At 68.1% G+C, this 27455-nt stretch overlaps 1 protein-coding gene across 4 annotated transcripts in view; it reads right to left on the bottom strand.

The window, feature by feature from the left end:
• Positions 1 to 27455, bottom strand: part of BAIAP2 (BAR/IMD domain containing adaptor protein 2) — a 40808-nt gene continuing 13353 nt past the window's right edge. For 2 of the 4 annotated variants that reach the window (XM_070395504.1, XM_070395507.1), the window contains 11 exons: positions 21988 to 22049; positions 21502 to 21573; positions 21038 to 21175; positions 11347 to 11499; positions 9703 to 9927; positions 9360 to 9561; positions 8710 to 8911; positions 8407 to 8475; positions 7562 to 7724; positions 6929 to 6963; positions 1 to 377 (listed from right to left, as the gene is read on the bottom strand). In XM_070395504.1, coding sequence (XP_070251605.1) covers positions 308 to 377; positions 6929 to 6963; positions 7562 to 7724; positions 8407 to 8475; positions 8710 to 8911; positions 9360 to 9561; positions 9703 to 9927; positions 11347 to 11499; positions 21038 to 21175; positions 21502 to 21573; positions 21988 to 22049 — 1391 coding nt within the window. In that variant the 3' untranslated portion in view covers positions 1 to 307. Of the gene's footprint in view, positions 378 to 4872; positions 4918 to 5069; positions 6456 to 6928; positions 6964 to 7561; positions 7725 to 8406; positions 8476 to 8709; positions 8912 to 9359; positions 9562 to 9702; positions 9928 to 11346; positions 11500 to 21037; positions 21176 to 21501; positions 21574 to 21987; positions 22050 to 27455 lie in introns of those variants that run through there. The other 2 variants (XM_070395506.1, XM_070395505.1) reach the window with 2 other exon arrangements.

The raw sequence follows: 27455 nt of genomic DNA, 5'->3' as shown, positions 1-27455 counted from the left end.
GCAGTCCTTTATTGACGGGACACCTAGGAGCAGGCAGGGGCTGGGCTCCTGCAGCCACTGCTGGTGACAGTCCTTCCCTCGCCCTGGGCTCTGGGCCCGCGGCTCCGCGAGCAGGCCTGGCTCAGCCAGCCCCTCAGCTCGGTCGGCACCCTCAGCCCCCGGTCACCACCCGGTCACCGGCGCCCCGTCCACAGGAGCAGCGGGTCTAGGCGAGGGTGTGGTGCTGTCTCTCTGGAGGCGGCCGGGGAAGTCGTAACGAAGGGCTCACAGGTGGGCGGGCAGGGCCCGGGGGCCGTGCTGAGGGGTGTCAGCTGAGGAGGGGGGCAGACCTGTCGTTGGTCACTGTCGGTTTTAGCTGGACACTGGTGAAGGGGTTCCTGCGGAGGAGAGGACGGCGTCAGTGTGGGGTGCCCTGAGCCGGGGCCGCCTGGGACAATGGCACCGACTGGACCCGGGGCCTCAGTTTCCCCACCTGTAAAATGAGGACTGGGGGGGTGCTCAGAGCCACGCAGGGCACCCCTTTCGGCTCCCCGTGGGCGCTGTCAGTCCCCCAGGGCAGGGCGGGTTGGGGGAACCACTATGCCCTCCACACCTGCCCTGGGGCCGGGGCCAGGTCCTTCTCAGTCCCCAGTGGGCCCACCCCCGAGTCCGGGGAGGTGCCCACAAGGCCCAGCAGCCCACACGGCCCGGCCATGCACCCCGGGTCCCAGGGTGGCCTGGATGGCCCCACGCTGAGCGGACGGACACAAGACGCACGCACACCGGCAGCCACAGGCCTGAGGGCGAAGCCCGCAGCTCCCCAGAGACACCACCTCCCAGCGAGGCGCAGCCACCTGTCACCCGGGGCACACCACCCCCTGCATGCCGAGGCCACAGCTGATGGACAGATGGACGGGCCAGACAAGAGGCTGAGATGGAACAGATGAGCACGAGGGGCTGGCGCCCGCGTGGTCCTCAGGACGCCTGTCCGTGGCGTCCATGGAGGCTCAGACGGCAGGCAGCCCGGTGACAGACGATGGCACGTGGGACACAGGCTGTATGGACGGGACCACAGTCCGGAAGCACTCGGCCCTGCAGCCGTTACCTGGGCGGAGGGGCCTCTGGCTCACGGGGCCGGCGTCCACGGAGCTGGGGCGGTGGGCGTGGCGGGCGCCGTCCCGGATGCCTGGGCGCCAGCACGAGGGCACCGCCCTGTTTCCCTGGGGACTTGTCTTCTAAACAACCAGACACTGCGGACTGGCTCTCAAGGATGAGCTGCCCACGGCTCTTAGCGCCGGGAGACTTCCGGGTCAGGGGTAGCGCCCCACGAGGCCGCCTCCCCACGGGGGCCTCCCACTCCGCACTCGGGCCTCGTCGGCTCTGCTCTGTGCCCATGGGCTCCGGTGGCACTGGCCACGGGCAGGGGCTGCGTGCTGGCTCCCGAGGCAGGGCACAGGTGGCCGTGCCCGGCTGCCACCTCCGCTAGACGGGTTCTCCAGGAGGGCTCCCCGCCTTCGGCCGTCCCCAAGGTCAGGGTGGGGGTCCTGGGGCCCTGGAATCAGGGCAGGTCTGTCCACCGACAGTCTTGGCCGAGCAGAGGAGGGAGGGCGGCTCCCGTGTGACCACAGCTGTGGGCAGCGGCCAGGAGGGTGTGGGCGCACACAGCACACTCCCCTGACCCCTTCTCTCTGAGGGTCAGTGACAACAGCATCGTCAGCAGAGGCCGTGGGGGGAGGGGCTGTAGGGCCAGAAAGGCCCCCCCAAGGGGGCATCTGGCCTCTGACCCAGCGTCCCTGACCTGCTCCCCAAACAGCGAGGCCGTGGCCCACATCCCGTCCACATCCCGTCCACACTGCAGGCGCCGCTGCAAACACTCCCAGCCCCTGAGCAGCTCTTCCCAGCCCCCCCACCCCCCGGGCCAAAGACCCAGGTGGACGACACCCCGCCTCTCAGCACACTGGGAGGGCACAGCCCCCAGGCCCTGTACTTTCTTGAACGTTCTTTCTTCAGTGAAAGAACCTGCTCGTGAGCTGCCCTGGGAGGGAGCCCGTGACCCGGCAGCAGCCGTGGTCGGCACTGAGAGGACAAGACGGCAAGATCGGGCCCCGAGGCCACTGGGGACCCCGGTCCTGCACGGCTGGTCACGGCCCGGGCAGGCGCCAGCACCACGGGCAGACGGCGACCTGCACACAGGACCGGCCCGAACTCGGCCCAGAGGCACAGCCCAGCACAGAGAACTGTCCAGGCTGAGCCGCCATGCGGGCCTCCTGAGCTGGACCTGGCACGGCCGGCGCGGCTTTTCCACGGAGAAGGGGTTCCCGCTCCGGGCGCAGAGCAGGCCTCGGGTCCGAGGGCGAGGGGAGGGCAGGCTCAGAGCCCAAGGGTCTCAGTGCCCAGGGGCGGCCCTTAGGGGCCCCCACACCATGGCGCCTGCTGCCTGCTGCCTCCAACCCCAATTCCAGTCTCAGGAACCAGACGAAGCCCGGCTGTTGGGGATCCCCTGGAATTAACCGTGCTCTGAATGCACGGTGAGCGGCAGTGGGTGAGCCGGCAGTGGGTGAGCGGCAGTGGGTGAGCGGGCAGTGGGTGAGCCGGCAGTGGGTGAGCGGCAGTGGGTGAGCGGCAGAGGGTGAGCGGCAGTGGGTGAGCGGCAGTGGGTGAGCGGCAGAGGGTGAGCGGCAGTGGGTGAGCGGCAGTGGGTGAGCGGCAGAGGGTGAGCGGCAGTGGGTGAGCGGCAGTGGGTGAGCGGCAGAGGGTGAGCGGCAGTGGGTGAGCGGCAGTGGGTGAGCGGCAGAGGGTGAGCGGCAGTGGGTGAGCGGCAGTGGGTGAGCGGCAGAGGGTGAGCGGCAGTGGGTGAGCGGCAGTGGGTGAGCCGGCAGTGGGTGAGCGGCAGTGGGTGAATGGCAGTGGGTGAGCGGCAGAGGGTGAGCGGCAGAGGGTGAGCGGCAGTGGGTGAGCGGCAGAGGGTGAGCGGCAGTGGGTGAGCGGCAGTGGGTGAGCCGGCAGTGGGTGAGCGGCAGTGGGTGAACGGCAGTGGGTGAGCGGCAGAGGGTGAGCGGCAGTGGGTGAGCGGCAGTGGGTGAGCGGCAGTGGGTGAGCCGGCAGTGGGTGAGCGGCAGTGGGTGAGCGGCAGTGGGTGAGCGGCAGTGGGTGAGCGGCAGAGGGTGAGCGGCAGTGGGTGAGCCGGCAGTGGGTGAGCCGGCAGTGGGTGAGCCGGCAGTGGGTGAGCGGCAGTGGGTGAGCGGCAGTGGGTGAGCGGCAGTGGGTGAATGGCAGTGGTGAGCCGGCAGTGGGTGAGCCGGCAGTGGGTAAGCGGCAGTGGGTGAATGGCAGTGGCTGTTCTGAGGACAGCCCAGTCCTGACCAAGGGGCTTCGTGCTCTGGTGCGGGGAGCGGGGCCAGGCGGGGACAACGCACAGGCCTCCACTTCCTCCCGCCCTGCCGTCTCCTCTTCAAACCCAGGTGCTCTCCAGAGCTGAGGACCTGGGCCTTCTGGAATCTTCCCGCCCCTCCCGCCCCAACCACGGCAGAGCTGGGAGGTTCCTCAACCGACCAGAAGTGGCGCTAGGCACCCACCCCAGTGACTCAGGAGCCCGGTGACTGTGCTGGTGGCCCGTGCCAGGTGCACCCCCTTCACCCTGTGCCCACTGGCCCGGGGTCCCCCAGCCCCAGCCTCCCGGGCCCCCAGAGGCAAGGGTGCTCAGCCCCGCCAGCGTGGAGGGACCCCAGGCAGCACAGCTCCGGGACAGGCGGGCCACTCCGCGGCTGGACACGGCCCCGCAGAGGCAGGAAAGGAGGTGCAAGCCCAGGGCGACCGCCGCGGAGCCCTCAAAGGCATTTCTACCCTTTTCCCAAACTCCAGGAGCATCTGTCTCCAGAGCTTTCCTGAAATCGGGCTGCAGCTCAGCAACGCAAAGGCAGTGGCAGAGAGGGAGCCCAGATCACTTGGGGTCTGGCTGCCCACAGGGGATGGCATCCCCGCGATGCCCATGGGGCCAGGCGCCCGCCATGCCCACCGCCCCAGCTCCGTGGACGCCGGCCCCGTGAGCCAGAGGCCCCTCCGCCCAGCGGACCTCCATTCTTGGTGAAGGACCAGGATGTGCTGCCCAGGGTCCCCCTCAGTGTCTTGGGGTGGGGGTGGGGACAGGTGGGCGGCAGTGGCCACCCTGAGGGGAGGCTCAGGGCCCAGAGTGGTGGCCGTGGTTGCTTCCTGAGGACGGGAAGGGACTGTCAGCAGGTGTTGGAGAAGCCTAGAGGGCCCCAGGCATGGCAGCCGGAGCCTGGTGTGGGTGCAACACGGCAGGTCGGAGCAGGGCCAGGTAGGCGGGGTGGGGCCATGGGGCAGGGGCATATGGGTGGGGTGGGGCCATGGGGGCGGGCTAGCTGGCAGCCACACCTCCGCACCCAGAGTCCCCAGGGGGCAGACTGGGGCTCCTGCTTCCCCCTGCCTGGGGCAGTTGCCTGGCACATGCCCCGGAGCTCCGCCCTGTCCCACCCTGGCCTCCCAACCCCCTCGGGGCTGCAATACTCACCAACCCGAGTCCCCGAAGGCCCAGACCCCCGCCCACAGAGCCCCGAGGGAACCCTCAGCCAGAGATGCCCAATCTGATCACCAGGGAAACCCTGATTGCGGCCGAAGCACCAGCAGAGGCGGAGAAACCCAGACAGAGAGGGCAGGCCACCCGCGCCCAGCAGTGGGGGTGCCCAGGGCAGAGGAGCCCCGACAGAGGCAATCCTCGAGCCCAGGAGCGGCCGCAGGAGAGCGAAGGCCTGGAGCCCTGAGCGAGCAGGCTGGCCACCCCGCAGCCCCGCCCTGACCGCCAGGCAGAAGCCGGAGGGTCTGCCAGGCCACTGCGGACGCAGACTGACCGGCGTAAGGAAAGCGGGCACTTACTAACTGGAGACGGCGGCTCAAAATCTGGCCACTTCCACATCGGGGCTGCAAGGGAACACAAGCTGTTGTGAGGGTGCGGGTGGGGCCGCGGGCTCTGAGGGGACACCCGGGGCTGCAGCACAGGGCGCCCCGCGGCCTCAGGCTCCCGGGTGGCGGCTGGGATCCCTGTGGGGCTGGAAGGAGGTGCCACACCCAACTCGATGCAATAAATAAAACTTTTATTCAAACCACTGCGGTACAGGGCACAATTCAGATTTTAAAAAAAGACGGGAAAAATATCTTCAGCACTTTACGTCTTCATACAAGTTGGCGGTTTTGTGTCTACATTCATCCAGGCGTGAGCCCTGGGTCTGAGCCGTTAGCGGAGGCCGGCACCAGCGGAGGCTCCTCTACAGGCCCCGTCCTGGCTTTTTTGCATTTTCCTTAAAAATAAAACGGTCTGTGCCTTGGGCGGCTTCTGTCGCCAACGCCATGGGCCGCGTCCTCGTCCGCGGAGGCTCTTGCTAAGACACCGCCGTTAGGGAGCGTCCGCGGCGGGAAGGGCCAGGGCCGGGGCCGGGCCGCCCCTCGAGTGCTCCCCGGCTTCAGCGTGTGAGGAGGCAATACCAGTAGCCACCGAGTCCAGCGTGTCTCTTTCTGAAGCCAGCAAGACACACAAAAAGACGAGAGCGTTTAGGGAGGACGGGGCGGGGGCGCCTGCTTCCCTAGGGGTGCCTCTGCCCCGAGCAGCCGGGTGGCCAGATGCCCTCGCCGGGCCGGTCCGAGAACCGATTTCCGGGACGGGGTGGGGTGGTCCCTGGAGTCTTTGGAATGTCCGTGTGCGGCCAGGCGGCGCCTGCTCCCGACCCCCTCCCGCCAGGGCGCTGAGTGAGGGCGCCAGCCTGAGAGCGACGCCCGCGCTCTGGGCTCGGCACACCGTCCAACAGAGTCCACGAGAAAGGAGCCCTCAGGAGCCCGGCCTGAGCGGCTACGGCCTCCCTCACAGGCGCCGGCGTCCGGAGGCCGGGTGGCCCTCTGCCGGTGGCCCGGAGCCGCGGGAGCCCGCCCCTTCCCTGTCCTGACAGGTGCCCCGTGCGCGGGGTCAGATGCAGAAGTAACAGTACGTACACCGGAGTCCATGCATATCTGTTTTTCTGTTTTTGTTTTCAGGGAAAAAAAAGTCCTTTTCCTGTTTTCTGTTGGGGTTTTTTTTTTTTTTTTTTGCTTTTTTTTTTTTTTAAAAGGTTTTTCTTTTTCTTCAAATGTCAGAGCTGGCTCACGGCGAGCCTTTGAAAGAGCAGTGAGTTGTGACCTCGGCAGATGAGGCAGCGGCCAGGACTCGCTCACGCTGCCCGCAGGCGGACCACGCATGGGCGTGTCCACGGGGAGCAGAGGTGGGGCAGCACCATGGACCTTGGGGATCTGAGTCTGGGGTCACCAACCAAAAAGGCCAGAGGGGCAGGCGGGGCAGAAAAACAACCCAAAAACAAACCGCCGAGAGCCGAGAGGAAACGATGGAGACCAGACAGGGGGGGCGGGGTCCTCTGAGCAGCAGTGCCCGTGGTCAGCGTCCTCACACTGTGGACACCAGCGTGCCGCTGCCGCTGTGAACAAAGCAAGCTCAGCTGCCGCCGCGCCTCCCCACGCAGCCTCCCAGCAGCTCAGGGCCGCTGCCTGGCCAGGGGGTGCCGGGGATGCCGGAGCTGGGACGCGGGCAGAAGGCCTGAGGCAGCCCCCAGTGTCGGTGCCGAGAGGACCAGGGAGGAAAGGCGGGGCCCGCAGGAGAGACCAGGAGCCCGTGTGGCCGAGGGCCGGTCTGCATGGTCAGGGCCAGGCTGGGCCGCAGACGCCGGCTCCCGCGCCCCACAGAGACAGAGGCAGCTCTGGGAGGCCCTGCCACTCGGCGATGCCCGGGACGCGGGCCGAAGCCTCGGGGCAGGGCGTCCTGCCCTAAGGGTCTGATGGGCGACAGAACATGGGCCCCGGGCCCCGCTTCCCTGACCCGAGAGGCCCCATGGCCCCACGGAGGGGCCAGCCCCCCTGCCCCCAGTTCCCCAGCACAACTCGAGCCCCTCACCTGCTCACGGCCCGCGCCCCGTAGTCGTCCAGACCCTGGGGAGGAAGGCAGACAGTCAGGCTGGGTCCCGGGCATGGCTGCGAGCAGGGCTGGCTGGGCTAGTGCCCTCCTGACCCAGGGGGAGGGGTGCTGCCTACGGCTGAGGATGCAGAGGGCACAGAAGGCCCCCTACCAGCAGCCCTCCTCTCTCCGGCGGCCAACTCACGGCACACGCCACACAGGCCACCCGGTGACCTGCCCACCCCAATCCCGTGGCAGGAGCAGCTGAGCAGGTGGGGTTGGGCCACCCGGCAGCCTCCCCAGGATACCGCCCCGACCAGTGAGGTGTGGGTGGGGACACGGGGTGACAGGCGGGAGAGGGAGGGGCTGAGCGGATTGGGCCGCCTCCAGCAAGCCTGGTCCCAGCCCTGAGCCCCAGCCTCCTAGGCCACCAGGCCACCAGGCCACCAGCCCAGAAGCCCAGCAGCCTCTCCCGAAAGCCCCACCCACCCCGGCCCAGGAGCGCAGGAGCCACGCCTGCACGTGGAGCAGGACTGCAAGTCCCACGCTCGTGGGCAGGGCCCCACCCCCAAGCCCGGGCCCGTGATCAGCCCACAGGGGTTCCCCCGCAGCCCTGGGCCTGCCCTCATTCACCTGAGAGAAGGCGGGCACGGCCATGCTGTAGGGCCTCTGCTTGAAGGTGCTGGCCGTCTGGGTGGGGAAGCCGCGGGACGAGGGGCCGTAGTCGGGCGGCGGGAGGGCCAGGTCCTCCTTGTCCAGGAGGTTGCCGGTGCTGCTGCTCTTGCCCGGCTGCAGGCTGTGGGCACGGACGGTGCTCAGGACACGCCAGCCCGGGGTCTGCCTGGCCCCACCTCCCCACGCCGGGCTCTGCCCTTGAAGAGGCGGTGACCAGGGGCTGCTCTCGGCAGCCTGGGTGGCAGCCGCCCGGATCCCATGGGCCCCTCCCTCGGACCTGGGCACAAAGATGTGCCAGGGAGAAGCTCAGAAGGTGAGCTGGGCGGCTGGGGTGAGTGTCAGCCCAGGAACCAGAAGATTCCACCCCGTCGGGGCACAGGCCCGGGACGAGGGCTGATCCCCAGCAGGGGGCGTGCAGGAGGCAGCGATCAGTGACGCTCTCTTATCACTGATGTTTCTCTCTATCCCTCTCCTTCCCTCTTTCAATAAAACCAAGAGAGATGTGTTAAAAGGTAAATAAAATTAGGGAGAAGGCGAGATGGGGCCGACCCTGTGGGAAACGGCAGCAGGGGTGCCCTGGGTCCGAAAGGGGCAAGAAGCCGCCCGACGGGTCAGCGCTCAAGCTGCCCACACACACAGCGGCCGCCCTCCTCACAAAGCGCCTCCCGCATGCACCCCAGAGCCTCGGACATGCACACGCCGGGCGGAGGGAAGCCCAGCCCAGCTCTGTGCCGGGAGGGCCTGGGCCGCGCTGACAGCTGCTGCCACCAGCACCCGCTCCCCGCAGCCTGGCCAGCGCTCACCTCATGTGCAGCCTGTCGCCCCCGTCGCTGTCCAGCACCCGCGTGTAGGAGAAGGGAAACCAGCCCCGCCTGCAACGGAAGGCCCAAGTGAGAGGCGGGGCCAGGTGAGAGGTGGGCCAGGGGAGAGGGGGGGCCAGGGGAGAGGGGGGGTCAGGGGAGAGGGGGTCAGGGGGGAGAGGTGAGGGCTAAGGGGGAGAGGCGGGGCCGGGGAGGGTCAGGGCCCAGGGGAAGGCAGGTGGGGCCCAGGGTCAGGGACGACTCCCACACCCCCAGGGGCAGGGTCCGCCCGCCGCGGGCCCTCACATCTTGGTCTTCTCGCTCTCGCCGTAGTGCCAGCCGTCCCGGGCCTCAGGCACCAGCAGGGTGATGAGGTCGCCCTCCTTGAAGCTCAGCAGGGTGCTGTTGTCGCCCGCCGCGTGTGAGAAAATGGCCTTCACCCGCATGCGGCCGTTGCGCTCCAGGCCGGCTGCCATGGAGCTGGAGCGGGGCAGCGTCTTGTTCTCAGCTGCGGCGATAGGGGGCGTGAGGAGGCTCGGCCGGAGGGAGGGGGCTCACTCCCCTCCCATCAGCTCGATCCCAGGGGGCCTGGAGATGGACCGGCCTCCAGAGCCGGGCGGACTCGGGATCTGGAAGGGCCTGGGCGCTGGGATGGGGCTCAGAGCTGCCACCCTTCGCGGGGCTGGGCCTCGGCTTCCTACTGGCTGATCAGGAGGCAGGTCCCCCCCACTCCGCGCCCCTGCCCAGGGCGGGAGCTGTCCCATTGCCCCCGGGGCCTCCTCAGCAGCCCCCTGCTCCGGGCACCGCCCACCACTCGCCGGACGGAACCGGGAGCCCTGAGAAGCCCCTCAGGAGGGAGTCTCCCCGGTCCCAGGGTGCGGCACACCCATGCACACACGTGCGTGAGCCTTGGTCCCCCCCCCGCCACAGCTGTGGGGCCGGCCGGGAGCCCTTACTGGCGGCGTAGCTGTTCTTGGGGGCCACACTCTTGCGCACGGGCAGGGTGTTGGAGTAGGAGTCGCTCATCTTGGTCTGAGGCTGCTGAGGAGACGAGGACTTGGGCTGGGCCCCCTTGCGGTCAGCCCAGGGGCTGTAGTCCTCGCTGTCGGGGCCTGAGACGCCGTTCATGATGGGCGCGTTCTCCTGGGCAGACAGCCGCTGTGGGAAGAGGCGGCAGGGGCGGGGTTGCAGGAGGGCCAGGCGGAGCGGGGCAGCGTGGAACCCCGGCCGCGGCAGGGTGCTGACCACTGCGGGGGGCGCCACCCCACACCCACAGCCTTCAGGGCGCCGGGCACTCACCCCCACAAACGGGGCCAGCTCAGGGGGCACCGGCAGGGGCTTGGCCCCCGGGATGGGGTCCGAGATGACCAGGCTGGACTTGGAGGCCGACAGGGCGCCCGGCAGGATGGCGCCATTGCTGCTCGCCAGCTGCTGCAGCAGCTGCACCGCGCGGTCCGGGATCTTGTTGGGGTCGGCGCAGGCCTGTTGCCACAGCGGCAGCTTCTGCGCCAGCAGCTCTTTGCCCTGAAGCGGGAAGCGGGCGGGTCAGGGCGACACAGGCTCACGCGCCCCAGGAGACTCCCAGGGCCTGTGCTCACCTCGCATGCAGCCCTGCCCGCTGGGCCCCGGGAGGCCCCTCACCAACACCCCACCCCAGGGGGCGCACCCCGAGTCCCTGCCCCAACTGAGGGAGGGCTGGTCGGCTGCAGGAGCCGTGAGAGGGACTGCCAGGGACGAGGGCAAGCCAAGGCCTGGCCGGGCAGGGCCTCCCTGGGCCCGAGGAAGGCGGTGTGACCAGCGGCGTGACCAGAGGCCCACACGGTTGGCCGTGGAGTGGCCACGCCCCTCGTGGACAAACCGCCAGATGCTAGGAGGGGCCACTCCCACAGACTGAGCCTGGAGGCCTCGAAGGGCAGGGCTGCGGGAGGGGCCGTCGGGGGGCGGGGAAGCCAGGAGTGGGGGGAGTTGTGTGGCCCCCCAGCCGGCCATTACACCCGGGGCCAGGGCAGCAGGCCAGGCTGCTGGCTGGCAAAGAGGCTCGTGTGTTCACACACCACCTGGGGCCACTCCCACGAGCAATGGCCGAACGGAAAGTGTTACTATCTGGCTCTGGTGGAGACACACGGCTGACAGTCTGGGGTGCTGGGGAGACAGGCCAGCGGGGACCTGGCACCACGGACACCCCAGGTCAGGGCACCCCCTGAGCAGTTTCAGTCGGAGACGGCCAGAGTGGCCAGCGCCGCCCCGGGCGATGGAGCTGTTGCTATGGGGTCAGAGCCAGGCCCAGGGCAGTGCCTGTGCTCTCGAACCCGCCCGGAGGGGGGCCGGGTCAGGGCCTGGGAGGTCAGGTGTCCCCTCTTGGAAACAGTGGTGCCCCACATGGGCCACGGCTCTCCCTGACCCGGCCGCCACCAGAGGGCGCAGGTGCCCGCTGCGGGTGCTGGCAGAGCGCACTGTGTGGTGGAGGCCGCCGCTCCCAGAGGACGCAGGTCCGCACTGTCCCTGCTTCGCACCCAGGACTGTGCCCTGGGCAGGCCCGGCAGCCGGAGCCTCTGGTCAGGAGGGCACGTCTCCTCGGAGCCAGGCCACGAGGGCCAAAGCCGAGTCTCAGATCAAGCAGCGCGTGTGAGCGTGTGAGCGTACCCCACTGACCCCAGGCCCCGGCCAGCTCTAAGCTCCCAGAAGGTTCCAGAAGGCTCCAGCTCCTGCCTGTGCTCTATGGGGAACAGCCTCCTCACTGAGGCTGCCCTTGCAGGGGAGCCTGTGTCCCTGGGGGCTAAGCCGGCCTCCACAGGGGCTCCTGGCAGTGTGGCCCCTCCCAGGAGCTGACCCCTCGAGCCTGTCAGCGACACTGCCCCAGAGGCACCCGCAGCCTCTGGCCTGGCCGCTGTCCTTCCAGCCCTGCCCTCTGGCCCCGGAAGTGGCCCTGAAGGCGCAGCTCACCTTGGAGTGGTAGGCGGCGGAGTTCTTGGCCACGGCGCACTGCTTCTCCACCAGGAAGCAGAACCGGCGCCGCTCCTCCGTCAGCGCCGTCTTGTAGCCGTCGGACACGTAGTTCTCCAGGTCGCCCTGCTTGCTGCTGATGGCGTCGATGTACTGGGAGGGAGAGGGCGGGCCGTGAGCCGGGCGGGACGACGCCCCTCATTCCCCTGAGGGCAGCCCACAGGCCTGTGGCACCACGCAGCCGCCTCCCCTGTGCGCCTTTGCCCACGCTGACCCGCGGCCGGGGCCCCGCCTCCAGCAGGGGGACCAGGGCAGGTAGTCCCCAGGGAGTCAGGCTCCTCTCTGGGGGCCTCTTCCCACGAGGGGGGCCCCGTTTGCCCAGATCTGGTGTCTGGCCAGCCCCTCCCTGAGGCCATAGCCCAAATGTCCATGCCACCGCTCCGTCCTGGCTCGCTGGGCATCGCCGGGCCCGTGCGTGTGGACATTTCCAGAACCCGTCTCAGCTCGAACGGGAGGCACTGGGGGCAGGCAAAGCCCCTTGGCAGCTCTTCTTTTTTAAAATATATTTTTTTGCCGAAACCGGTCTGGCTCAGTGGATAGAGCGTCGGCCTGCGGACTGAAAGGTCCGGGTCAAGGGCATGTACCCTGGTTGCGGGCACATCCCCAGTAGAAGGTGTGCAGGAGGCAGCTGATCGATGTTTCTCTCTTATCGATGTTTCTAACTCTCTATCCCTCTCCCTTCCTCTCTGCAAAAAATCAGTAAAATATATTTAAAATATATTTTCATTGATTTCATAGAGAGGAAGGGAGAGGGAGACAGAAACATCCATGATGAGAGAGAACCACTGGTCGGCTGCCTCCTGCACGCCCCCTACTGGGGAGCAAACTCACAACCTGGCCCTGACCAGCAATCGAACCTTGACCTCCTGGTTCATAGGTCGCTGCTCCACCACTGAGCCACACTGGCCGGGCTGGCAGCTCTGCCTCAGATGACCGAAGGCTGAGGTGAGGGCCTGGGTGTCAGTGTGTGGAGGGATGAAACGGGGTCTCCCGTGGGAGCAGGAGCCCAGCGGTGAGGGTGGTGGTGGGGCCGCGCCCCTCACACTCCTGGGAAGGGGAAGGGCTTGGGGGGGGGGGGCGGGAGGGGCTGAGGAGCCCGCACCGGGGAGCTGCCTGTGTGCCAACCCAGGCCGCCTGCGAGGCTGCGAAGCTGCCGGGACAAACACGGGGCCCCCAAAGCCACCGCTGGACCCGAGCCCCAGCCCCCAGCCCCCAGCCCCCAGCCCTTGGGGTGGGTCCGCTCTGCAGCCTGACCCCCAGCACTGGTTCCCGCCTGGATGCGGTCAGGGCGGCTCTCTGGGCTGCCTGATGGACGCCCACTCGCTACGACGGGCACGACCAACACCCCACACCTCACCCCGACCGAGTGCTCAGACCCAACTACCAACGTCCAGAAACACCAGGCCCCAGACAGGTCGGACGGCCCCAGGCTCCAGTGAGTGGGGGGCTCCAGGGACCGGCGTGGGGGGCGGGGCTGGGGCAGCGAGCTGACGTCCAGAGGGGACAGGACGTCAGTTTGGGGAGATGAAGTTCCGAACTTGCAAATGGCAAATCACATGTTGAGTCTCTTCACAAAACGTAAAGTCACAAAACAATGGCACAAGCAGGCCCTGCCCACGAGGCCCCTGGACAGAGGACCAGCGCTTCCCGTGAGTGACAGGGAGGAAGGGGCGGGGCTTCAGATGGAAAGTGCAGGCAGAGGTCAGACCTGCCCCCCAGGGGTGACTGCTGGCCCCGCCCACTGGAGGTGGGATGGTTCCTGGCCAGCACATTGGTGCAGGCCTTGGCCATGTGACTTGCTTTGGCCAATGGGATTTGAGTAGAAGTTATAGTCTGGCAGCCCCAAGCCGTGTGCCTCTGTGCCCTGGGGGGACCCCCCCAGCTGTCCCCTCTGAGCCCAGGTGTCCCCTCTGTCCCCTGCTGTCCCCTCTGAGCCCTGCTGACCCCTCTGAGCCCAGCTGTCCCCTCTGTCCCCTGCTGACCCCACTGTCCCCTGCTGACCCCTCTGAGCCCTGCTGTCCCCTCTGTCCCCTGCTGACCCCACTGTCCCCTGCTGACCCCTCTGAGCCCGGCAGCCGCGCGCGGGGTCTCGCTGGCGGACTGCGCGGTGGACCGGGCGGCAGTGTGGGGCTGGCACCTCCTGCGGGTCCTGATTCCGAGCATCTGAAACCGCCGCCCAGGAAGCTCAGCAGCACCGCAGGGAGCTGACTACCCGCACCCCGCGGGGCGGCACAGGAGGCAGCGCGGTGCCGCCGGCCCACGCGTTCTGGTTTGCAGGCTGGAAACTCTGGAATGAGCGGCACGACCGTGGGCGGGGTCCCGGGAGGCAGGGCAGCCACGCACACCTGTGGGGTCTGCAGGCCGCCCCCCGGCCCCTCCCGGGTGCATGTGCGGGCGGACCTGCGGGGCTGGGCTGCGGAGCGGCCGGAGCGGCTTCAGCGGAGCGGCTCTTCCCCAGCAGCCGTCCTCCGGCAGGTGCGCGCCGGGCCGCGAGGGGGCAGCCTCCCCCGCCCGATCCAGCACCTTCCCGCCGGCTGACTCAGCGCGGGTAGGCGGTGCCGAGCCCAGGTGGGCGACCGCAGAGGGAGCAGGGAGCAGGCTGTTCCTGCCAAAGCAGCGCTCAGCTGGAGGGGCGGGGCCCAGCCCCCGAGTGGGCCCAGCCGACCCTCTGCCAGCGCGAGTGAGCCGCACCCCCCAAGGCAGGCCCTGCCCAGTCCCGTCACCAGAACTTGGGAGCCCCTGCCCTGCAGACCACCCAGCTTTCCATACGAAACTCCCTGGGGAGGGCAGCTTAAAAGGGCCTCAAAATAGCTGCCCCGCCCCCAGACCGAGGCCCCGCCTCTGGGAGCCAGGCCTGGCCCCTCCACGAATGTGCCCGAGGGGCCCCAGGACGGCACCTGGGGAGAAAGATCTGCACAGGCCCCAGGCCTCCAGCAGGGGTGCCCTGGCCGCCTCTGCACCCCTCCTCCCCCCTCTTTTCCCTCCCCCTCCTCTTCCTCTTCTCCCTCCCCCCTCTCCTCCACCTCCTCCTCCTCCACATCCCAACAGCTCAGCTCAAAGTACTTTTCCTCTAGTTACGAAATGGAAATGCGTGCCTCCCAGTGTTCCCCGCCCTGCCCCCCAGAACCTCCCCTGCACAGGCTCCTCCAGGGAGCAGGAAGGGAGCATTCAGATTCGGGCCCTGGAGGCCTGTGCCAGACCCAATGGGCGAGGCTGCTGGGGGCGGCGGGGGGGACGACTCCTCAGGTCGCACCTGGCTCCGCGGTGGACAGGGCGCCGGCGAGGGGGCTGTTCACTCCCCGAAGCCCCGAGGAGAAGGCCCACAAGGGACTGGTGAGGACAGGATGGCAGCGGGCCCCGGGGCCGGGGACACACTCTGGGCAGAGGGTCTCGGGGGGAAGGGCTCGCTCAGAGAGGGGCATCTGCAGGAAGGGGGACCACCCAGCTCCGGCGGAGGCCCAGGGAAGCCGCCCGGGCGAAGGCAGTGCCACCTGGATGGGGCTCGGAGCAGCAAAGGCAGCTCTGACCGGTCACTCAGGACGCGGTCACCCAGGACGCGGCGTAACGGGGACGCGGGCCCCCTGGGTGCATCGCCGGGAGTGCGCTGCTGAGAACAGCTCCTTCCGGCCTCGGGCGCCAGCGGGCTGGGGACGGTTTCTGGGTTTCCAGGCTGCGTTCAGCTCCCCAGTCCCTGGAGCAGAGGAACCTGCCTGGACCAGGGCAGGGCTGGCCTCATTAGCAGTGCTGGCAGCCCCAGGGCGGGAGGGGGGGGGCGCGTCTTATTTTTAAGGTTCCCAGTTACTCAAAGACCGGTCTCCAGTGGGAACCAGGAGCTTGGTTGGGGGGCAGCTCAGGCAGAGGCCAGGGGCCACCAAGTGTCTGTCTCCCCAGGGACCACGCCTCCCGGGGCGCAGGCGGGAGAAATGCTGCCCCCCCCCCCCCCAGCTGGGGCTTGAGGGCGGGGAAGCCGCCACCTTCCCCCGGGGCCCTGGGTGTCCAGCAGCTGGAGCACAGAGCAGCCTGCCCGAGGCAGAGCCCTCGAGAGGCCAGGCGGCCGCCACGCTGTCGAGGACCAGCGGCTGCCTGGCCTCCCTCCCTGACGCCAACGCTCGCAGGGAGACCACGGCTTCCGGCAGCTCCTGGGATCTAGGCCACGCGTGGAGCCTTCCCCCAGGGACCCGAGGGGCATGTGCCCACCACGGGCTCCAGGCCATGGTGGCCCCTCTGTGGGCAGGACGCCCCACAAGCAGTGTCTGCGCTTTGGAAAAGTGCACAGGACAGAGCGAGGCCTGGCCCTGCACCTCCGGCGGCTTGGCAGCAGGCGCTGCACAGGGCCGGGCCGCAGCCTGTCCCCAGCCCGTCCCCACGCCCGGCCCCTCCCGGCTGTGCCTGTTCCCGGCTTAGCGGGTGCTATGGCGACGGCGCTATAGAAACACCCAGCTGAAAGCGTTTAAGACCCACGGCTGCTCCCACTTAGTCACCGGGGGCTGAGCAGCCCTGTAATCCGAGAAGACAAAAGTGATCAGAACACGGCTCTTCCTCCAAAGCCAGGGTGACTCAGGGGGAGGGGCGCCCAGAGCCCACGTGCCTGATGCACCCTCCGCTTCAGCCCCTGCGGCGGCCGCGCTCCCACGGTTCTCAGAAACCTTACGGCCCCTTCAGTCCCGGCAGCTCATGAACCCGTCATCCAGCCGCTGCCGCAGGGACGGCTCCTCCAGGGACAGCGAGGGAACCCCAGGCCGCACCCGGTCCCTGGAACCTGCTGGCTGTAGCCGTGGCTTCCCTGAGGCCACGCCCTGGCCCCTCCCGGCTCTGGCACTCCCACCACAAACGGGGAAGCCGGCCTAGGTCAGCGGGTGAAGCTCCGGGCTGCAGGACCCTGCGTGTGGCCAGGCCAGGGCCATGGTTCCGTGGGTCAGAGGCCCCTGAAAAATCTCATTTAAACACAAGAGCTCGCCCTAACCGGTGTGGCTCAGTGGATAGAGCGTCGGCCTGCGGACTGAAGAGTCCCAGGTTCGATTCCGGTCAAGGGCATGTACCTTAGTTGCGGGCACATCCCTAGTGGGGGGTGTGCAGGAGGCAGCCGATTGATGTTTCTCTCTCATCGATGTTTCTAACTCTCTATCCCTCTCCCTTCCTCTCTGTAAAAAATCAATAAAAAATATTAAATAAAAAAAATAAACACAAGAGCTTAGGGCCAGAGGCGGCAGGGACTGAGCAGGGCCGGCCACTCAGCTGAGGGAGGACGTGTTGCTGGACACACTCCCTGGTAGCTTCAGGGACCCCCGAGCCCGGGTTCCGGTGCCCTGGGAAAGGGCCCCCAGCCGTCACAGGCTGGCAAGGGATCTGGGACCATCAGACCCAGCTGCCCACACCCCCTCAGGACCTCAGGATGCTGGCTGGTGTGTGCCTGTGTCCCATGCCCAGCACAGAGGCCCGGAGGGAGCCCCCTGAGCCAGCCGGGCACTGACAAAGGCTCGAGGCCCACAGACCAACCCCCTGCCCCCAAGCCAGGGGACTCGGGGACCACAGGCACCTGAGCCACTGCCCTGGGGAGCTGCCAGGGAGCGGGTCACCCCTCAAGGATCCCCACTGTCCAGGCCTGGGGTCTGCTCTGAGACCTGGAGAAGGTCGGAGGTCACACTCTGCTGGTGCTGAAGCCGTGGGGTCTCGGCTCCTCGTAGAAGCAGAGGGGCTGGGCCGCAAGACCAGGAGGCCCCCACCTGCTGGGCAGCCCCACCTCCCGTGGCCACGGGGGTTCGCAGGTGCCAAAGCCGCACCCGACTCAAAAACTCAGTAGAAAAAGAAGATGCAAAATGTTTCCTTAACGTTGCTGCACGGTTACGTGCTGGAAACCTCTCCGGGAACATGCAGCTAACCATGCACTTCGCTGAAGCAGCTTCCTGTGCCTTCCCCGTGCTCCCGGGGCCCCGTCAGGGGGCAGTGACCGCCCGGCCGCCCTGGGAGGCCTGTCCCGGCTCTAAAGGCCGAAGAGGCTCCATGTTACTCCAGCGCCAGGGAAGGAGGCACTGGGCCACACTCCTGCACCCGTGGGGGGTGGGAGGTGAGATGGCCGCTCGGTCCCGGGGCACAAAGGAGCCGAGTCCCCACAGGCAGGGGCCCCTCTGCACACGGAGGCCCTGGCACCGGCCGAGGCCTCTGGTTTCTCGCGCTCTGTTCACACCGAGGCCCCTGCCTGGCCCGTGCACAGAGGGCCTCCATCTCCGGACGCTTCCCAAGCCTGCGAACCGCGGGGCATAGGCCCCGCCACCAGCGCCTCGTCAAAGGCCACGTGGGAACGGGACCAGCCTCTGCCATTATCCTCCTTGACGATCTAAATTACGGTTATTTTGTTTTTGCTTGTTAATTACACACCCCTGAAATAGCAGCCGCCGCTCCCCTCGGGCTGCTGGGACGCCCGCGCCTCCCAGAGCCCACGAGCCCGGGGAGCGGAGGCCAACGGCTCACGTGGCCGCTGAAGCTGCCCAGGGCCTGTCGGGCAGCACGTGGCAGGCACCCCGCCCCAGGGTCTCAAACCAGGACCAGCTGGGCTGCCTGTCACTGCCCCCCCCTTGCCCCGCCTGCTCCGGGCCCCTGGCAGCCCCAGCCCTGGGTGGCTCCCCCACTTTCCCCAGCAGGACTCTGCCTCCACCAGCAGCTCCAAGGGCAGGACTGCCTGCAACCCTAACAGAGACCCCAGTTAGGCTGCAGCACCAGCACCCCCACCGTAGAGGGGACCCCCCGTGGCTGAGACCCCAGGACCAGGGTCGCCAGCCAGGGCTTGTGACTCACGGGACGTCCTCCACGAACTGTCCCGTGGTCTCCGCGATGACCGGAGGGTGGGGAGCCCTGGGCGGGCGGCGGGGAGCACGCCCAGGTCCCGAGAGAACCGCGTCCTAGTTAGCGCCCAGGCGCCTCTGCGTGCCTGTCCCCGACCTATAACTGCAACCGGTTCTGCCCGTGCGAGTCCCAAAGCACAGCCTCAATCACCAGCAGCTCTCGCCAGTGGCTGGCTCTGACCCAGCCCCACTCACGGGAAGCCCATGCTGACGGACAGACGGACAGAGGGACACCCTCGGTCTTGCTCTCTCGGGGGCAGAGTCTGACCAACTTCACTTTCCCCACCCCCTTTGCCACCTCACGGACAGCCATCTCTCTGGGTACAGCCTGTCCTCTGGCCCCAGTGGATGAGCCTGGGTGGTGCCCAGGAGTCCAGGGGCCTGGAGGGCAGAGCGGGCAGGGCCTGTGCTGCCTGACTGTGGGGTCTCCGTGGGGTGGGCCAGTTTTGTGAGTGTGAAACTCAGGGAGGGTGGTGAGGCCACCTCAGAACTCAGGAGGTGCAGGTGGGCCAGGGCTCAGGGGGGCCAGGGGTCTGGAGGGCCTGGGGGGGCAGTGGGGCCAGGGCCCTGGGGGGCCAGGGGGGGCAGTGGGCCAGGGCTCAGGGGGGCCTGGGGCGGCAGGTGGGCCAGGGCTCAGGGGGGTCTGGGGGGGCAGTGGGCCAGGGCTCTGGGAGGTCTGGGGGGGCAGTGGGCCAGGGCTCAGGGGGGTCTGGGGGGGCAGTGGGCCAGGGCTCAGGGGGGTCTGGGGGGGAAGTGGACCAGGGCTCAGGGGGGTCTGGGGGGGAAGTGGACCAGGGCTCAGGGGGGCCTGGGGGGGCAGTGGGCCAGGGCTCAGGGGGGCCTGGGGGGGCAGTGGGCCAGGGTCCAGACACACCAGGTGACCCTAACACTGGGCTCTCATGAAGACCCCCCTCTGCTGAGCTTGAGCAAGCCACGCCCATAGCCCCGTGCCCCAGCCCCTGCTGTGGCGCCACTGAGAAGAGCAGCCAGTGGTCCGCCATCGGGGAATGCCACCGCCTCCACCAAGGGGAGCCTGCAGGGCGCGTGGCCACACAGGGACACTCTGGCCATGACCTCTACCTTCCCTGACGGCTCTCAGACAGCCGGTCACCGCAGGGCCAGCAGGTCCAGGGAGAGGGCCGGGCTCCAGATGGAGCCTCCGGGTTCGGGGCCACGTGCTCCAGCCTGGACGAGCCTTGAGCACATCTGCTGATGCGAGAAGTGGAAGCAGAGGCCACCTGCGTGCGGCCCCATTCACATGCGACATCCAGAAGGGGAGCCACAGAGACAGGAGCGCTGAGTGGACTGTGCGCACTTTACAGGTGGGCTCCGTGCTGCCCCGACACGCAGCACCGCGGGGAGACCGGTGCACAGGCGCTGACCGGCACCGGCCAGCCTCCTGCCCTTGCCTGTCCCCAAGCCAGCCCCAGGGGCGCCCTAGTGCCAGCCCGCGCTGAGGTGCTGTTTTCCGCCCGGACAGTGGGGGCGCTGTTCCCTGGCCAAGGCTTCCAGGAAGCAACATGGCAAACCACCCGGGTGGGGTGGGCGGGACACCTCATGGCCGCTCCCAGGCCGCTCCCGGGGCTCCAGGGCTGCACCTCAGGCTGCCGTGGCCAGGCCTCAGGTGTGATGAGTCACGATGGTCCACAGACCAGGGACGCGGGAAACACGGGAAGGTGTGCTCAGAGGGCAGGGCTGTGTCCGTGCAACTCTAAGACACACAGGACACACGAGAGGCTGCAGGCCGCACAGAACAGGGGCGGGTGCTGGTAACGGAATCACTGCCCCCACCAACGCTCGGCTGCTTCCCGCAGGGGGTTGATCCTCATCTGCTGTTGCCACACACACAGACACACGCACACACAGGTGCACAGTGGCACTATACACACGCACAGACACACACACACACATGTGCGTGCACAGACACATGGACACACAGGTGCACATGGCACTACACACGCACGCACGCGCGCACACAGACACGCGCACACAGAGACACACACACACACGCCCACACGTGCGTGCATAGACACACACACACACGTGCACAATGGCACTATACACACGCACACACAGAGACGCATGTGCGTGCACACAGGTTTGCACACACATGTACATGCCTGTGCACGTGCCCAGTCAGCAGGGGGTGTTTGCAGCCGGCCCGGCGCTAGCAGGAGGTGGGCTCTGAGCTGAGGGCGGACCCCAGTGCCACCCCCCTGCCCGCGCGGGTGCTCCCCACGCTGCCACTCCTGACCGCGGGGAGCATTTTTGGACACTTTCTGTACAAACAAGTGTGTCCTGTTTTCTGGTCCCTCCTTATCTGGGTCACGTGTGACCTTGAGAGCAGGTGGCGGGCCTGTCCGTGTGGAGCGGCCGGGGTGTTGAGTCAGGGTACGGGGGCCAGGCCCCTCAGGGTCCGGCTGCCCTACATCCTCGCCCGCCGCTCGGCACAGGCCTGCGACCTGGCCCCGCCCCCCGCCCTCCAGTGCCATCTGCCTCACCCTGCAGGGCGGCCGCGTGGCCAGGCCCGGCCCGGTGGGCGAGTGCGCACTGATTGGAGTGACAGTCGGGGTCGCTCTCCGGGCCGAGCAGAGGGCAGGGCGACGGTCCACGAGGGCCTCTGGCCACCCACCAGCTCCAGGACACGGACACGCGCCGCCCAGAACCTGAGGTGCACGGGCGGTTGGGGAGCCGCCCCCACTGCCCCCTGCAGGGCGCGCGCCCCGGGCGGAGGGCGAGTCACCCCGCTCCTGGCGCGCCCGCTGTCCCTCCCGCCAGGCCCGGCGGCCCACCTGCAGCTCCTTGTCCGAGTACTTCTGGGGGTTCTTGCTGCCCTGGCTCTTCTTGCGCAGCTTCTTCAGCTCGGCCTGGCACTTGTCCAGCGCGTCGCCGCGGCTCCGCTGCTCCGTCTGGTACTTCTTCAGCGCGGCCTGCAGGCGACGACACACAGCGGCCATGAGCCGCCCTCCCTCGGCTCCCGGAGACCAAGGTCAGGCTGGGGAAGGTGATGAGCTCGAGGGACCCGATGGTCGCAGCGGGTGACAGGGAGCTTGTGTGGCTTCCGGGCAGCGGCGGCCTCACACCAACACCTTCACCAACAGCCCCGAGGTGGGCACAGGGGAGCCAGGCAGCGGGTTCACCCTCGGACCCCATGACGTCTCAATGGGCAGGAATGTCGGGGGGACCACTGGATGGGGCTCTGAGGGACCTCTCAGAGGGCAGGAAGGAGCGGGCAGGTGTGGACGGGGCTACTTACACTCAGGTACCTGGAGTCCAGCTCCACCTTCTGCTCCAGCTGCGTGAGCAGCTCGTTGTGGAAGGACTTCAGCTGGAGAGAGAACATGCACCTGAGTCAACTCAGACGTGCAGGCGGGGAGCACACAGTAGGGGTGGGAAGAGCTCCGAAGTGCAGGCGGGGAGCACACAGTAGGGGTGGGAAGAGCTCCGAAGTGCAGGCGGGGAGCACACAGTAGGGGTGGGAAGAGCTCTGAAGTGCAGGCGGGGAGCACACAGTAGGGGTAGGAAGGAGGCAGGGTCCTGCTCCTGGGACAGGCGGGAGGGTAACCCCAAGGGAAAGAGGAGCCATCGGATCCCAAAGCTGATGACCCTGCAGGGACAGGGAGGCCCCGCGGAGCCAGGAGGCTCTGGGCGGAGCTGGACAGCAGCCCGGGTGTCAGACCCCCTGGCCGTCTAAGGCCACGGGCACCACGCGGCCCAGGCCACACTGGGGGCTGAGCCTCACCGTCTCCTCCAGCTGGTTCTGGATCTGCCGGTGGACCTCCGCCATCTGGAAGAGGACGTCGCCTGCACACAGGAGGCAGGAGAGAGAACGGGGATCAGGATTCTCAGTCAACGTCCCCGTCACCCCCACGGGCTGACAACTGGGGCGCCAGACCCAAGGGCCACCGCCTGGCGGCAGCAGCGATGGGTGCACCAGGGCCCCCCAGCATCCCCGGGAGAGCGAAGCTTTGCGGCCTGGGCCCCTCAGCGCTTCTATGGGAGGAGTGGACACGGGGTGTCCGCACAAGGGCAGCGGTCACCTGGCGGTCCTTTCAGCCCGACGTCGGGGGGCTCGGGCACGAAGGACCCCCCGTGGCTGCGGAGGGCGGCACTGGCGCGGTCGAGGCCGCGTTCGTTTGATTGGCAGGTATTTGCCGAGGACCCTTTTCGGTGGCAGGCGCTGCACGTGCTGTGGACACGGAGCCGGCGGCTACCCGACCCCGAGGGCGGCCACTCCCCGCAAACCTTGTCCCCGAGTGCTGCCTGTGCCCGGATGTCCTCCCTGCTCGTGGCTGGGCAGCTGAGGCCACATGACTCGGGGTCCTTTGGGGCAGCCACGAGGACCATCTCCAGCCCCTTGAGGCGAAGCTCCCGGCCCTGATGGGCTGGCCCTGCCCTCCAAGACCCACCGCCACCCCCGATGGCCCCACGCCCGGGTCACGGCCCTCCTGGGGAGGCCAGCTGCTCCGGGTCACTGCCCTGCCACTGGCTGCTGACGCGCCACCCTGCCAGCCACGGGCACACAGAGCACTGACCACGACCAGTGTCTGTGGACGGGCCCCTGCCACCCAGCCCCAGCCGCCACCCCAGCAGCAGGACCGGCGCCCACCCTGTGGGGCCCCAGCTCTGCCTCCTGGGCACCCAAGATCGGCCCCAGCCATCCAGGCCCCGCCCGCTGTTGGGGCCTGAGTTCCTCTCCCTCCCAGGGCGCTGCTGGGTGCTCCCAAACACGCTCCGACTGACCCACAGACTTCCGCTGAGGGAGGCGAGGAGGGGACGACGGTGCCTGCGAGGCACAGACCCTCCCGGCAGCTAGGGCCCGGCTGCCCCTGCGCAGTTCCCTGGGGCCGGGACAGGGCTGTAACCACGTGTGGTCAGCCCCACACTGAGGGGGCCGGGCTGAGGCTGACCAGCCCGCAGGAGAGGAGGCTGGCCTCACCCGCTCCTCCCGCCACCCCCAGAGGGTCGTGGTGTCAGGGAACCGGCCAGGGAGGGGGCGTGAGGAGCCGGCTGCCCCCTTGGCTGAAAGGAAGTGGGCACGGCCAGGAGACGAGGCCAGGCTGCCGCCCTCATGCCCAGCCCTGCACGCTCCCGTCAGCACCCCCTGGGGGACCGAGGCCCCGGGCACTGCCCACAGCCTTAACGTGCCGCTGCTCCGAGTGGCTGTGAGCATGTGGAGTGGGCGGCACACCACCCAGCCACTCAGGTCAGATGCCGAGACCAGTGGGGCGGCTCTGGGGGGCCCTGCTGCTCCCCGAGTCCAGGGGGTGGCCCCTGCTTCCCAGCGTCTGTGAACCTCCGAGGGTGATGGCCGCAACCCCGGGACCGGGAAGCTGCTGGAGATGGTCCGTCCCTGGGACACGGTCTCCCTGTGCCGCTCCAACCCCCCCGCACCCCCCCTCAGGGCTGCAACTCCAGGACGTTACTCCGGGGCCGGGGGGTGCGGTGCCCACGGGCCCCAGAGCACACGTGGGACAAACCGTGTCGGAAACACAGGCATCACAGGTGAGGCCACTGCTGGGGACACAGGGTCACGGCGGTGACAGCTCAGCCTGGGGAGCGCTGCACCGGCTCCCCACCCCGGCTCCGGGAGAGGGAAGACTCCGGAGGCGGGAGCCGGGCACAGGGACGAGGCCGAGAGGCTGGCGCTCCGACGGGAGCTGGTCCAGACAGAGGCGACCGCTCGTGGCCAGGCCTCGGCTCACGGCCACCTCCCGCCGCCCGAGTCGGGCTCCGTGCCCCGTGCGGGCCCTGCCAGGTGACTCGGCTCCCGGGCTCTGCCTGTGGGGCACCTTCCACTCTCCCGGGAGGGGGGCGGGGGGCGGATGGCGGGCGGTGGGAAGCCAGGCGGAGCGGAGCGGAGGGAGCCGTGGGTCCGGGCTGAGCCTCTGAGGGGCCTCCGTTTCCTGGCAGGAAGCACCCAGGTTTCCAGGCCCCGAGAGCCACAGCGGCGCCGCCAGCGGGCAGAGGGGGCCAGGGCAGCCGCCCGCCCTGGGCGCATTTCCTTTGCCCAGCCCACTCCCTGCTGGGTGCTGGCCTCCAGGTCAAGCCCCCGTGTTAGTGGCTGTGGGTGGGTCTGTTCTATACACACCCCCGCCCCCCGCCCCCCGCCCCCCCGCCCCCGCCCCCCGCCCCCGCCCCCGCCCCCCCCGCCCCCCCGCCCCCCCGCCGCCCACATCTTTCTCGGAAGCGGTGAGCAAGCGGAGAGCGGGCTCTGCAGGGCATCACAGACCCCCCCTCGGTTCCCTTGGCAACACGCACACACTGTTTTGGTGTTGGGTGCAGCCGGTACTATGGCATTTCTGCTTGGAGGCTGCGTGGAACTTTGCAGCGTTTTGGATAATGTGTTTGTACTTTGCCGTGTACAGTGAAAGAATTGTGTTGAATAAACCCAGGGTGGGCATGCCAGAAAACACACAAAACAGGCGCGGGCCAGGCCGAGTCAGGGCGACTGCTGCCCGGCCGAGAGCCCGGGGGCCAGGAAGCGGGGCATGGGGGGGCGGGCGCGGCGGGAGGAGGCAGGGACCCTTCTGTTGCTCCTCTGAGCCTCGGACCAGCCGGGTGCTGACCCCGCTCCCACCCGAGCTCGACAGGCCCCAGGGAGCCCCCCCAGGCCGCCCCCCTTCCCCGTGGAGGCAGAGGCTCTGGGTGGGTGTGAGGCCGTCCCAGCCACACCCGGTTCCCTCAAAGGCCGGGGGGTCAGAGGCTGAGTCACCAAGGCCCTGCTCTGGGCTTAAAGGGACAGAACGGCCTCCTACCCGCTCAGCCTCCCGAGCCTGCGGACCCTCCCCGCCGACCCGGCCCAGGCCCATCGCCCGCCTGGGCCCCAGGCGGCCACCTTCGCTGCCTCCCTGAGACGCACGTGCACACACTTTCCTGTTAACCCATCTGAGGGCAGGGACCCCGTGCATCCTCCGCACAGCACCCCCGGCCCTGGGTGAGCGGGCTGAGCCCTTACCCTCAGCCTCGCCAGGTCCCGGCTGCGTGCCGCCTGCCACCCAGCCCAGCCTGGCCTGCCCCACCGCCGGCCTCTCTCGGCCCTGACGCCCCTGCACGCTGTTGGCTGAACGCTGCTTCGTCAGCACCTGAGACAGGGAACCAACCTTTGGCGACACCTTTGGGAGCCGGCTCTTCAGCCTCTTTACTTATTTTTTTTAAAATATCTATTTTATTGATTTTTTACAGAGAGCAAGGGAGAGGGATAGAGAGCCAGAAACATCGATGAGAGAGAAGCATCGATCAGCTGCCTCCTGCACACTCCCCACTGGGGATGTGCCCACAACCATGGTACATGCCCTTGACTGGAATCGAACCTGGGACCCTTGAGTCCACAGGCCGACGCTCTATCCACTGAGCCAAACCGGTTAGGGCTACTTATTTTTTAAAATGTATTTTTATTGGTTTCAGAGAGGAAGGGAGAGGGAGACATCCATGATGAGAGAGTCATGGATCAGCTGCCTCCTGCACGCGCCACGCTGGGGATTGAGCCTGCAACCTGGGCCTGGGCCCTGACCGGGAATCGACCCGTGACCTCCTGATTCCTAAGGCGACGCTCAGCCCTGAGCCAGCGGCCGGGCCCTCCTGCCTCTTTGGAGAGTCCCCGCGAGCTGTGCCGCTCACAGCACTGAGTGTCTAGAGATCCGGGCTGACTTTTTTCCAGAAAAGACAACATGTTCTTGTTTTGTTTTGCTTTGTTTTGTTAATCCTCACCAGGGGATGCTTTTCAGAGAGTGGAAGGGGGGAGGGAGGGAGGGAGGGAGGGAATAGAGAGGGAGGAAGGTGGGGGGAGGGAGGGAGAGATGTGAGACAGACACATTGATTGGTTGCCTCCTGCTTGTGCTCTAACCTAGGGTGGGGAGTGAACCCGCACCCAGGTAGGTACCCTTGACCGGGAATCGAACCCGTGACCCTTTGGTGCGCGAGCCGGCGCTCTAACCGTCTGCACTCTGCCATGACAGGCTGAAGGGAGCTCGGACCAGGAGACGGTGGTGAGACGGGGGTGGGGCGGATGGCCCTGGGGTTAGGGCGCTCTCAGCCCCGGCAGCCTCATCTGCACCGTGAAGGTGGGGGCGGAGCAGCGGCCCCGGAGGCCCCTCAGGGCCCTCACGCTGGACCCCGAGTCCCGGGGGGCAGTGACCTCACCTCTTGGGTCTGAGTTAAGACCCGTTTGGGCTTTAAACAGAGCACGTTCCTGCCAGCGGGCCCAGGCCCGAGGGGTCGGCGACGCTCCCCAGACGGGGCCCAGGCCCGAGGGGTCGGCGACGCTCCCCGGATGGGGCCCAGGCCCGAGGGGTTGGCGACGCCCGTGAGGTGACGGACAGCGTGGACGAGCGTGAAGGGGCCACTCCCACATGCGCCCTCCTCCTCCCGGTGGACCCGTGGGACTGGTAGGGGGCTCCTGCCACAGAGGGGGTAGAGGCCTCCCCGAGCCAGGGCCAGTGCTGCGCAGTGGTGAGCGCGCTGCCCTGTGCACCAAAGGGTCCGGTTCCATTTCCTGTCGAGGCCGCGCACTGGGTGCAGGTTTGATCCCTGGCCCCGTCAGGGATCACGCAGGAGGCAACCGATCGATGTCTCTCTGGCGTCGGCGTTTCTCTGTCCCCTCCTCCCCCCTTCCCCCTCCCCTCTCCCCTCGCTCTCTCAGCATCAATGGGGAAGTGGTCTTGGGTGAAGGTTAACAAAGACGTGAGTGGCCTCCTGGCCCTGCTCCACCCAGCACAGGGGAGAGCCCCCGGCCCCGAGTCACCGGCAGGAAGGGGCTCAGCGTGGAGCCCAGGCTGCCGGCTCCTCCTCGCCTCCCCCCAGGCAGGAAGCCCGTCAGCGGGCCGCGGTCTGCGGGCACCAGCCTGTGCCCAGTATGGGCTCCAGCCACACCTCGCTGTCCCCCACCGACGTCCCTCCCCAGCAGCCCCCAGACGCCTGGGACCTGCGGACTCGCTGAGCCACGGCTCCTGATGCCACGGAGCCACCGCGAGAACACGCGGACCCAGTTAGGGCGCCGACCGACCCCCGGGACACAGGCGCCATCTGCCACCCAGGCCCCCATTATGGGACCTCGGCACGACTCCCCCTGCGCGGGTCTGACTGCACACCTCAGCTGGCTGCCCTGGGGCCCAGGGGAGGCCGGGCTCTGGCTGACGGCGGCCCCGTGAGCAGCCCGGGCTCAGGCAGCAAGGGCGCCCCCGTCCATCAGCCTGCATTCCAGCACCACCA

The sequence above is a fragment of the Myotis yumanensis genome, unplaced genomic scaffold (assembly GCF_028538775.1).
Source record: "Myotis yumanensis isolate MYYU_CA2020_CCGP unplaced genomic scaffold, mMyoYum1.0.hap1 SCAF_16, whole genome shotgun sequence".
NCBI lineage: Eukaryota > Metazoa > Chordata > Mammalia > Chiroptera > Vespertilionidae > Myotis > Myotis yumanensis.
This window is presented reverse-complemented; position numbering and strand designations above follow the sequence as displayed.